A 12,082-nucleotide genomic window follows, 5' to 3' on the forward strand; every position below is an offset into this window, starting at 1 on the left:
CCCTGAGTCCTGGCCATCACAGACAGGTGTGATTATCGGTTCATGTCCACCTCCCACAGCCCAAGTGTTAGTTCTCTGGGGACAGGACTCTTTCCATGGCACTGCCCTAGTACAAAACAACACTTGGCTTGCAGCTTGCTCACAAGAGTGCCGATGAAAGAGGTGAACACCATATCTGGCCGCCCCAATGCAGTTGAAGGGAAGACCTGCCACCCCAGCCTGGGCTGTGGGTCTGGTGCGGCCTCACTGCAAGGAGGAACTGTACCCAGACCCTCAAATGAGGTTTTGAGGGAACATGGGAATCGCATCTGAAGAAGGAGACGGGGAGCAGGGAAGGCCTGGTTGGGGAATCGGCTTAGAGGTGTGTACTTGTGTTTGTGGGGTGGTCCAGGGAGGGTGGGTGGAACTTGATGTATGGCGATTTGGGATGTGGGTGTGTGTGCTGCTGGCCTGAGCATCCATGTTAGTGCCTGAGTGTGGGCTCAGCTGTTAGCAAGGGTTGCCTTTAACATGAATACTGAGGCTCTGAGAGGTACAATAGCCAGCTGAGGAGGCCATAGACAGGTGGAGTCATTTGTGTAGGCTCCTGTCTGAGTAGGCTTAGTTGAGATGAGGCCTTGGTCAGTATCTCCTGAGGCAGGTCAGCTCTGCTGTGTAGGCTGAAATAGGCTTATAGGAGATCCATGTTTCTTTGCAAGGAAGGAGCTGCTTCCGTATACCCTGGAGTCCCTGGGCTGCTGCCTGTGGCCCTGCTGGCCCTGCAGCTAGCTCACTTGACTCCAGCCTCTGTGGCTGCAACCCTGTTCTCTGCCCATCTGTATCTGTGGATGTGGGCACTGGTGCTCAGTGGAAGCTGCTGAGGGCACGGAGCAGATGGCATGTGAAGTCACCCTCTGTCTGAACTGCTGGTTGCTATGGGAGAGTGAGAGCAGATGGCTCAGCTGATGAGGTCTCTTGGTCACACCCTATCCCTGCCCACCCAGCCTAGCTGACAGAAGTAGAGCAGCCACCAGCAGCTGAGCTTTCTCTCCAAGGATGGGGACCTGCCCCATGCCCTTCCTTGTCCCTTGCTCCTCTCTTCTCTACAGGTCTTCTTTACTAGTCTGACTCTTCTGTAATGTTGAGGGCATAGGGAGACAAGGGTCAGCTTGCAGAGGCAGCCACAAGGGCAGACACTGGGCCTCACAGGGAACAATAATCCTCAGGCCTCGCCCACTCTTGTCTGCCAGCACGCAGTGAGGCCTCTGCTGGAGAAAAGTCCTATGTGAAATGAGCACTTCCCTGAAGGTGCCACTGTGCAGAAAAAAATGGGAAAGGGAAAGGGTTGCCCTTCGCACCCCTATTTTGTCCTAGGACCAGACATGAAGGGAGAAAGGGGGTTGAGAGGGTGCTGCTTCATATACCCTGGAGTTTGTCGGGAGACCTAAGTCATTTGTACCTTCTCACCCCTGGGCTATGACCCTTCGTAGCAGGTAGCACTGCCTCATATCCTTCAATCCTACCTCCTACCCCTGCAGACTTGTGGGAAGGATGACAAAGGGCATGGCTGAGCAGGAAGAATCTGGCTCCAGGCCGTAGGGCCCTGCCCACCTTTCAACAGTCACCACTGTAATGGGGAGTGAACGCTCTCATTTGGGTCTTTCCAGCCTTGGAGCACAGGGACACTCTAAGGCTAACAGCTCCAGTACCTGCTGTCTGAGGTCACCTGGGGTCCTTTCCCATAGGGACATGCTTAGGTTGCTGAATGGGCAGTTACACATGTACGTTCTACTACCACTTCCTAGCTGCCAGAGGCACTGACTACCCTCTGAGCCTCTGGGTAGTGGCATTCTGTCTCCTGGTCCCCAGAGTGGGGAGGATTGACTGATGTGATAGGCTGTGTCATATCACAGCCTTGCCCAGGTTTTGAGCTTGACACTGAGAATTCCTCTCAGAAGGAAGGCAGTAGCTCCTGTGGCCCTTCAGGGATAACATGTCTTCCTGTCCCTGGGGCTTGCAGTGCTTACCTCCGGCCTCAGGAAATCCTTTCCCACTGCCGCTCCCAGAGCTGGCCATCAGCTGACCTGTCTGTCCAGCACAAGCTTTAGGAGGGGAGAGGCTGTGTGCCTTATCTCATGCAAGGGATTTTATGCCTGCTCTGTTCACTCTTAGTCATAAGCCATTCCCCTGTGTAATTTGCTCTTGGAAGTGGTTGTCTTGTAGCTGCATGGTCTTCCTGGAGGGACTGGTTTGTTCAGCCATTCCCCTAGAGTTGGGTATTTCCATTATACCCTTCCCCTTCTTTGCCATTGTATGTGGTGGTATATGTTTATGATCTAACAAATAAAGCTTGCCTGAAGATCAGAGTGCAGAGCTGGCCAAGCTAGTTAGCAATAGAGGCCAGGCGGTGGTGGCCACACCTTTAATCCCAGCAATCGGTACAGTGACAGACAGATCTCTGTTAGTTCAGGCCACCCTAGGCTACAAGAAATTGATCCAGCCTAAAAAAGAAACAGCTCACACATAAGTGATATTAGCATTTGGGATCACAGGCCTTTAATTCCAACACTACAGAGGTGAAGACAGGAGTGATATGGCTGGATGGAGAGAAAGCTATAAGGAGGATACAGGAGCTGAGTGCAGTCTGAGGACAGGATGGCCTTTGGTCTGAACGTTGGTAGAGGTAAGAACTCTAGTGACTGGCCACTCTGCCTCTCTGATCCTTCAGCTTTCACCCCTGGATAGCTGACTCTGAGTTTTTATTATTAAGACCAAAAGAATTTGTGCTACAATTGTAAGTGCTACAGTGAACATTACAGGACCTTAAGCAGTGGTAGCTCTTCTGTGGGCCTATACTGCTTCTGAGGCTCAGAAGGCTCTAACCTCATCTCAGGCTTTTCTCCTCAGTAGGGGTCCAGGAGAAGCAGCAATAGGCAGTTGAGTGGCCTACTACTATGTTTACTGCACAAATGCTCATTCCATGCCCGAGTTAGTGATGTCCCTCTGCATCCTGTGAGCTCATCTTTATCTGATAAAAGAGGCTCCGGGCCACTCCTGGGATGACTGACAGCTAGCTGTCCTGGCGGGTGGGAGCTGTTGTCTGGCCATACGTCTGCAGTCATTCTCCAGCAGCGCCTTCTTTCAGCAGATCCTCTGCACATACACCCGTGTGCCTGGTCCTGTCTGTGTGTGTCGCACCTATATGTAGCTGGACTTTTGTGTGCTTGTCCCTGTGTGTGCCTGTGTCTGCAGCGTGTGCATGTGTCTGTCTGTGTGCTCAGGCAAAAGTCTGGTTTCCTCAGGGGAACTTCCCACAAGAGCCACCTCTAAGGTTCCACCCCATTACACACCCACCCCTCACCGATGAAGCTGGACTTCAGAGGAGTGCTGGCCCCCGTGCTGAATGAATGCAGGGCCATTGTTGTTTTGTTGGTTTTTTGGGGGGGATGGGAGAGGAGTGAATACTTGGGTTCATACCTGTTTGGAGACCTGAATGTGACCAAGGTCTTTAGCTTTAGCCTGGAGTGCCCTATTCCCTAAATTCCCTTTCTACTGCAGAATAATCACTGTACGGTAAGGTCCCACCATCCTCCTCCTCTGGATATCAGCTCTGTCTCTGCTGTGCATGGATTGTGTAGAATGAGACAAGGACCCCCTAAGCTGTGTGTCAGTCTCAGCACCTGTAAAATGGGACCAGCAGTAAAGCTTGTGTTGCAAAATTGCTGTGGGCATGAAATTAGTACATGTGTCCCAAGCCAGCATGGAGGTTGCATCAGTGCCCATGAGGGGCTACTGTATCACTGAGCACATGTGTTCAGGTCAGCACAGAGGCTACAGATGTGCAGAGGTAGTATCCGTGTTAATACTCTTCCACATACCCCAGCCAAAACAAAACCAGCCTAATGGGTGCTCCCTCCCCAGTAGCTTGGGAAGTGCCCCCCCCAGCACAGTGGGGTATCAATCTGGGGTCTTGTTTCCAAAGCGGAAATGCCATTCCAAGGCTCACAGTCTGGGGGGGGGGTTGTTTAAGTGGAAAAGGAGCAAATTTTTGAAATGCCTGAGCCTGAGCCCAGCTCCCTTCCCCCACTTCCACACATACCCACAACCCCACCCCCAAGTACCACTTTAATCTGTTTCTGAGAAAGGAGGGTCTCCCTTTCCCAAGATCCTAGCTAGTTTCTGCCTCCCTGTGGTGCCTTCCCTTGGCCAGTGGTATGACAGAGACCATCTATCCCCTTTGAGGACAGGCTTTTTGTGTTGTCTCCATCCTGCAGAAACCTCCTACCTGAAGGTCTGCCCTTCAGGCCTGGCAATGACTCCTGAGGATCCTTCAGTCCCCACATAGTGGGACAGATGCTTAGGCGTGTTTCCACTGGCCTTGACCCACTGGGTAGCTGGATGGAAGTGGAGGACGTAGGAGAGAGGGGGAGTAGGGCATGGTAACCAACAGGAGGGAATGTTCCAGGTGGTGTTCCAGGACACGGGGTCATTTCTCCTTGCTCCTCCCCCCATGCTGTGAGCTCTGGCCAGTGGTTTCTAAGCCAGAAGCCCTGGGGAAATGCAGGTGTCTTAGCTTTTCAGGAGGGTTACGACCCAGGAATCTGGTTCAACCAGGTGTTCCTAGGACTGGTGTTCTCTAGGCTGCTGTAGCCCAGCCTCTGATGAAGGAGCTCTGGGGGAAGGAAAGGCTACCTATTGGCCTTGAGCATGTGTGTATGCTGCCCGCCATTCTTCAGAACTGTCTGCTGACCTTCCGTGGGCTCTGGCTCACTGCTTCCTGGCATCAGCGGTTGCCTGATGGTGTACGGTGAGGCACTGCTGACGGGTCAGGGTCCTGTGAGGTCTGGAAGAAGTTTCAGTCCAGATTTTCCAGCAGTCTGTGCTCAGAGACTTTGCTGCCGAGAGACTTTGTGGCATCTAGATTTTGCTGCTTGGGTGACAGTAACAGACCTGAGCACTGAGGTGAGCTGAGGCTCCGTCCACTGCTTTCCCAGGTGCCTTTTCCTCCTCCCTCATTCTCAGTGTGCACATTTGGACAGTCCTGAAATAGACAAGTTGGAGCAGCTTTCAAGAAGATTTTGTGTCTGGACAGGACTGACTGAGGATGGGGTAGGGGTGTCTCTTAGGGCATGACTGTGGCCATATCACGGAGACCCTGCTTCCAGAGTCTGCATTCAGTTCAGTGAAGAACTGATGCAGGGGTTGGCAGGCCTCTAGTTCCTTGCTTAGTGGCCAGAGGCATTTGTGGAGTGGACGGAGTTAGCCTTGGTTTCACTCTCCCTGGGCTTCCGGGAACCAGCTGAAATGCCATATGGAATACAGAGAGGCAGGGGTTGTTGCTACCTATGAAAGCAGAAAGTCTTGCTGTAGCTGGCCAGCCCTGGGGTCTTTCTGTAACCTAGGCTGACTTCCTGCCTCTCGCCTCCCGATTGCTGGAATCCTTAGGCATAAACCATCACGCGAGGGTTCTTGGGATCCTTACACAGTAAGGCCTGTCTACAGTCGTGCGCTATTATTGTTTTCAGTAATTGTTTCTTGGGGCATACTCCCTCCACTTTGCCTGGGAATTCAGGTCTGAATCGAATGCCTCAGACTCATGTGGGAATACCCCCGGGCTGGTAGGTGAGGAAGGCAGAAAGGCCGGCATCTAGAAGGGTAGGAGGAGCTGCACTCGAGCAAAGCGATGCGGCCAGGCGGCGTCTTCTGAGGACCTTCTCGTGCTCGGCCCGCGGCAGAGGGAGGCGGGGACGTCCGCTCGGGCTGTGGCCAGCTCGGCCCGCCCACCTCGCCGGCTCATTTGCATGGGGACCCATGGCAGCCAATGGTAGCGCGGCTGGGCATGCCGGGAGCGGGCGGTGGCGGGCGGGTGGGCGGAGCGAAGTGGACCGGCTGCGGGCGGCCGAGGCTGCTGCTGAGACGTGCAGCGCGGGCGGCTGGCGGTACTCTGGCGGCGCGGCCTCTGGCCAGCGAGCAACATGAAGTACCTGGTGAGTGTGGGCGTGGGGCCGGGCGGCCGGGCAGGGCGGAGGACGTTTCCTGCGGGCCCAGCGCGTCCCTCCGGCCGCAGAGTTACCGGTCAGCTCGGCGCGTTAGCGAGTCCCTCCTACCCCGGTCAGTCTTTCGACCCCCCGCAGCCCACGGAGCTTTCGTGTCGCACTCGGCCTCCGCAACTCCTGGGCCCTGGCACGGGCCGGGCTGCCTGAGGCTGAACCCGCGGCGGTATGCTGAGGGTTCTGAGAAGCCGAGATTTGCTGAGGGCTGCAGGCGAGCGGCGAGCCGCGACAGGTTAGGACTTGGGGTGATTTTGGGAGAATCCCATTGAGGACAGCAGTTTATCTTCACGACTCTACTTTATGAAAAGGTCTAGGCTGAGAGACGCTCCCGATCGAGGGTTTGCTATGAGTTTGGTCACCGTCACATAACGACCATGTGTTCATTCTCACTTGCTAAGTGAGAAAGTTTCCAATTGTCTTGCGCCAAGGGACACGCCCTCCTTTCTCCGGATGAAGGGTTGGATGGTGACTGGCCAGGGCTGATGGGCCAGAATAGCAGGTGTGGGTGCCTAGAAGCTCAGGAGCCAGGTGGTGTCTTAGGGAAAGGGAGCCGTTGGGGAGGAACTGCCGGCACACCCTCCTGGCTGGCACTAGCACTCACCTCCCCTTTTCCCTGAGCAAGGAAGGAACCCATTGGAAGCTGGGTGGAGGCAGGGCAGGGTAAGGCAGTCCAGGTTGTTGGAGCAAAGTCACCTTTGGTCAGGGGAGGAAGACTGGAATGTCTGGCCATTAGTGTTTGTGCTGAGCAATAGAGCAAGTGGTGTGTTGTCCCTATGTCTGGCCAAGGCACGAAGTCAGGGCAGTGTCTCAAGGGACTCTCTGCACAAGAAAGGTCCCTGAGTCAGTTGCTACTCCCACCCTGGTTGTAAGGTTATACGAGTAGAGGCTGAGACAGAGAGAGGATGAGTTTGTCCTTTAAGCTCAGGGCCCAGAACCTTACCTTGTCTCTATGTACTGCATGTGCTGTGTGTGTTCCCCACTCTTTGTCTGGGATGAGGGAAGTTGGCCTTGAGGAACTGTCAGGGTCTACTGTGGCCCTCTCCTAGCATCCTAGCATCTTTCAAGAGTCCCCACCACAATTTTTCCCCAATCTTGGACGCTTTATCCTCTGCTCCCCGCCCCAACCCAACCTACTCAGGCTGGGAGGCCTTTGGAAAGAGGCAGGGTTAGACTTGATATTGGTGAGTGAGTATGAGGCTCTCTCTCCAGCAAATGGCCTTCCCAGTATAAAGGGGTTGTGGGGTGGCCTCAGACCCAGAGGATGGTCCTCCCAGCTCTAGGAAGAATCAAGGTTCCTTGTTTGTCTTGGTGTTACCCCTCCCTTCTCTAGGTGAGGTACAAAGTCAGGCCTTTGTGGGAGGAGAGAGAGTGGAGGGCAGTGTGTTTTGTATGCTAGAGAGAGAACCACACTTTCTGTGTGTCCTTGCTCAGGAAGGTGGACTACAATAGCTGCTGAAGGCTATTATATAGTGCCAAAGCTCCAGCGGGCTGAAGATCTGAAAATGAATAAACAAACCAAGGCCTTGTACTAAGATCCTACTGTCCCTTTGCTCTGATCGCTGGATCCCTCCATGATGACAGTCAGGGATGGGAATTACCCCTGTTCTGGGCCCCATATTGTCCCGGAAATAAACTCTGCTGAGGCACCAAGTCACAAAGGAGAACTAGAACCAGCCCACTGATAGGTTCACCAATTTTGTATTAGAATCCTGGGGCCAGGGAAAGAAACAGTAGGTATCCCCATTCAGATGTCACAGTCTATAGCAGGAGGATTCCTTATGCCACTACACCTCTGCCCAGACCCCCAAAGATAATACCTGTGACACTTGGCAGGAGTTGGAGCAGGAATCTGCTTCCAGCTCAGAGCTGGACACAAGTCATTTGCCGTTGCTACTAGAACCAAGGACAGTGTGCATTCGTGCATGCGTGCATGCATGTGTGTGTGTAGGGGAATCTCTGGCAGTGGCCACATTCTGCAGGTGGATTTTCACTCCTTCCTTTTCCAAACCTTTGCCCTGGCTGCTGAATGTCAGACATGGACCTGGCAGCTACCCATGATGCCCTGCCTTTGTCTTGTCACATACTCCTGAGGAAGGCAAGACTGGAGCTGTGGCTCCCTTGGGATGACTCTGGAATGTGGGGCTCATGCACAGGCCATTTTGAGCATGGTTCTCACACTCTTGCTCCATAGCAGCATGTTAGGGACATGAACTGGCTGCTCAGTTGTCCATGGAAATCCTAGGCAGGGTGCTGCCAAAGCTCACTTGTCAGGATAGAGAAGGGAGGATAGAAGTACTATCTCTTGGGGCTCCATTGCATCCTGGATTGGGTCAAGGAGTGCTGCCAGGTCCATGACTACATGCCCCTCGAGGTGGATGCCTGGGCATGGCTGAGGAGGGATGGTGAGTATGACTGCCAGTTGGGCACCCATTCACTGGGCCTATATCCATTGACCACTGGTGGGGGGTGTCTTTGGGACAAGCAAACAGAATATCCCAGAAATAAACTTGGCTCACATTTGCAGTGGTTCTGAGTATGAAGGGAGCCAGTGTTTCCTTAGTGCCTGCTGTGTGTGAGGCTCTGCTTGGGGTAGGTGCCAGTGTGTGTGTGCCTTGGGGGTGGGACTAGGCAGGGTAGGAAAGGCTTGTGCTGCTAACACTCATGGATCCCAGAGCCCTAGACCTACCTCTGCTGTTTCTTGTCTCTGTAAACCTGGATCAGACAGGCTTGCCCACTCTGAACTTGTGTTTTCCTTTAGATAAGATAGACATAATTCTTGGTGTCCTGGGGTCATTTTGAAGATGAAGTGAGCTGATCATGTGGAAAGGAGCTTGGTCAGCCTGTGGCTTAGGGCAAAATTCATTGTTCTTGTCATTAAAAACCTGCTAGTTATATCATGTTGCTCAATTCCTTTTCCGACTCGCCTGGTTCCCATCTTGAGCTGGCTTACGGCTGCTGAGAACATGGTTTGCTGTGTAAATGAGTGTGAACCAGATGTGTAACTGCACACAGGGGGTCCTTTGGTTAGTGGGCCCAGGCTGGTACTGCTTGAAGGGCTCTGTGGAGGAAAACTGTAGTGTCTTTTCCTCAGCACTCCAAGCCAGCAGCGTGTACCCTGCCCTGTCAGGGTTTAGGGAATCCCACAGCACGTCAGGACTCCCCCCAAGGCAGCTGGAGCTAGGAAGAATAACCATCACATCAGTAGTTCTCCCTCTACTGTTCTGCATTTCAAGGATGTTGTGTGGAATGGGGAGCATTGACATCAGGCTAGGGGTTTTCTTGACTCTACTGACTGGGCAGGCACTTGCTGTGGTGCCTCTTAGGACAAGCCCAGTGCTCTAGCACTCAAGGCTCTGCTGGAGACAGACTTGTGCCTCCCGTGTTTGGGGTATGAGCAAGAATTAGGCAGTAACAAGAAATGGCAGTGTGTGAGGTGGGCAAAGGGAAATGGGTATCTTCAGACAGTCGTTGGGCCTTCCTAAAGGAGGAAAGGGGGTGATGTCTGATTTGGTTCTGTAGGTATAGGGTGCAGCAGCAGGTTCCGAGAGTGAGGCGACCAGAGATTGGCACGCCAGGCAGCTACCTCTGTGGTGTCTTGAATGTGACTGGCAACCTTCTCTAGACCAGTGATCCTCAGCCTTCCTAATGCTGTGACCCTTTAATACAATTCCTCCTGTTGTGATGACCCTAACCATAAAATTACATCTGTTGCTGCCTCATAACTGCAAGTTTGCTGCTATTATGGAACATAATGTAAATAGTTTTGGAGATAGAGTTTTGACAAGGGGGTAACGACCCACATGTTGAGAACCACTTTTCTAGACAGACATTGTAACCTGGCTCTGCATCCCTCAGAGTCCCAGTTGTACCCATTGTGAGCTTGAGACAACATCTGTAACATAGCATGAGCCATACAACTGTCCAGCTGCGGAAGACTGGGAAAGCGGTCTCAGGGAGCCGACTGCTTCTCCAGCTTCAGTCATGACAGAGTCCCACAGGAGAAAGCATGACCACGGTGGGAATGCTCAGACCGCTGTGGACTTTTACCCATCTGGGCTTATTTGACTGTAGAAGCCATTGTTTGGATAGTGTTTATTGGCCCTGGGATGATAGAGGGATCATCTGTGGAATCTTATAGCAATAAACCCCTGCCTACCTGCCACTCTGGGGTCACAGAAGTCTTCGCTCATACTTGCTCCTGCTCCAGCCTCTTGCATCCTACCTTGTGTGCTTAGCTAGTAAGTCAGCTAGTGTTGAGTCCTTGGGAAAACCATGTGTATGCAAAAGTCTTGTCCTTCATTATTTCTGGCAGCCCATTTTCCCCTTCTTTGCAGATTTTTACTTTCATGAGCCTCACATGAGCCAGGCAGGTGTGCCACTGAGCTATACTCCTAGACATGGCAGATTATTGCTAGATGTCTTTCTGCCCCACTGCGGATGCAAACTTTGTGCTGGCCAGGCCTCTCAAAAGTGTAGGTGCACTTCCCAGTGCTGCGACTAACCCTTTAATACAGTTCGTCATGTTGTGGTGACCAACAACCACAACATTATTTTGTTGCTACTTCGTAACTGTAATGTTGCTACTGTTATGAATCATAATGTAAATATCTGATATGTAGGATATCTGATATGTGACCTCCTAAGGGTTATGACCCACAGGTTGAGAACCACTTTTAGGATTTGGCAAGAGCAGGAACCAGGGCAATCTTGTTAAACAAAAGTAGAATTTTCTGAAGCCAGCTGTGTCATCTTAGCAGTGACAATCTGATGGTTTAGGGGAAAAGGGACTTACTCAAGGTCACATAGCAGTGGGAGGGTGAGCTAGACTCTGGTTTGGGGCTAAACTGTTGCCTAGTGACATGAGAGAGGGAAGGAGCGAATGTGGCCTTGAGTAATAACTAGGGAGGCAGAGAGGCTGAAAGGGCCTTTGCTTGGCCAGCTGAAAAAGTCGATAGGTCAGGCACGGACAGTGCTTAGGACTTGGGTTGGGCAGGAGAGAGGCTGCTGCAGGGGCTCTGGGCCAGAGCACACCAGCTGACACAGGCAGAGGAACTCCTGGTGCCAGGCTCTTGATGCCACGTGCCCAGTCCATGAGGTGTTTCCCAGCCTGGCTCCAGCTGCCCTTGTCTATACAGTTACAACCCTACTTGGCCAAGGCATACTTGGCAGGCACTCTGAGCATGCGCCTTAGCTAGCACCTCTGAGAGGCCAGAAATCCAGTGGTTCACCTGGGCTGGGCGGTCCTCTCTTGCTTGGTTTGTTCACTGAACCTTTCCTTCAACAGAGCCTTCTAGCCTCTGCCTTTGCTCTCTCCTGGCGTCCCCAGACCCACACAGTGGGGCCTCTTTCTGAGCCTTCCCTGCCAGCAGCCATAAGAGGTGAGGACTCAGGAGCAGGCCTTTCTGTCTACACTTCCACCCGCCTTTGACTGGTTGGAGGGAATTTCCCTATGACTCACTCTGCTGGCACTTCCTGTGGTCACCAGGGCAGGGGCTAGGGGACCTAGCCAGGCGGCTTGATGTTCTGGGGTCACTGAGGGAGGGTGGGCCTGGTGATTCCTGGGAGGCAGGCTGCAGACCATATTTGGGAAATTTCTCTTGTTTCTCTGTTTCTCTTGTTTGTAGCTTTGGGATAGGGACTGTGAGCCTGGTGGGCTGTAAGGTAGTTCCCACCCATGCTTGCTCCACCGGGGGCTCCGGCCTCTGGACCCACTATAGCTATTTGCCTGCCTCTGTTCCATTCTAACCCAGGGCCTGGCATGTGACCCACTGTTTTCTTTTCCTAGATAAGGATTATTTTTCTTTCCTTAAAAAAAGCTAGGGTTCAGAGTGTTTTTTAAATGAAATTTTCATACATGTTTAGTTTTAGTTGGTTCCCTTCAAACAGCTTTTTTCAACTTCAGCATAAGAAATACTTGTTAAATACAAGTTGAAAACTCTGTAGATGAGAGAATATCCACCCCTATTATCTTGAATATTTTTAGTGATATTTTGATACTGGATTTTAAATTTTCAAATGATGTTTTATTGTGGAGGAGTTGTGGTTTGTTT

At 52.4% G+C, this 12,082-nt stretch overlaps 1 protein-coding gene across 4 annotated transcripts in view; it reads left to right on the forward strand.

Annotated features, from left to right (window-relative positions):
- The window catches only part of Bcar1 (BCAR1 scaffold protein, Cas family member), a 37,844-nt gene that overhangs the window by 9,915 nt on the left and 15,847 nt on the right, over window positions 1-12,082 (forward strand). The window contains exon 1 of one of the 4 annotated variants that reach the window (XM_005073051.4): window positions 5,836-5,966. The exons of 2 other annotated variants lie outside the window; for them this stretch is intronic. In XM_005073051.4, coding sequence (XP_005073108.1) covers window positions 5,955-5,966 — 12 coding nt within the window. In that variant the 5' untranslated portion in view covers window positions 5,836-5,954. Of the gene's footprint in view, window positions 1-5,835; window positions 5,967-11,290; window positions 11,411-12,082 lie in introns of those variants that run through there. One more of the 4 variants, XM_021228957.2, reaches the window with a different exon arrangement.

This window comes from Mesocricetus auratus, unplaced genomic scaffold (genome assembly GCF_017639785.1).
Source record: "Mesocricetus auratus isolate SY011 unplaced genomic scaffold, BCM_Maur_2.0 Super-Scaffold_6723, whole genome shotgun sequence".
In the NCBI taxonomy this organism is placed as follows: domain Eukaryota; kingdom Metazoa; phylum Chordata; class Mammalia; order Rodentia; family Cricetidae; genus Mesocricetus; species Mesocricetus auratus.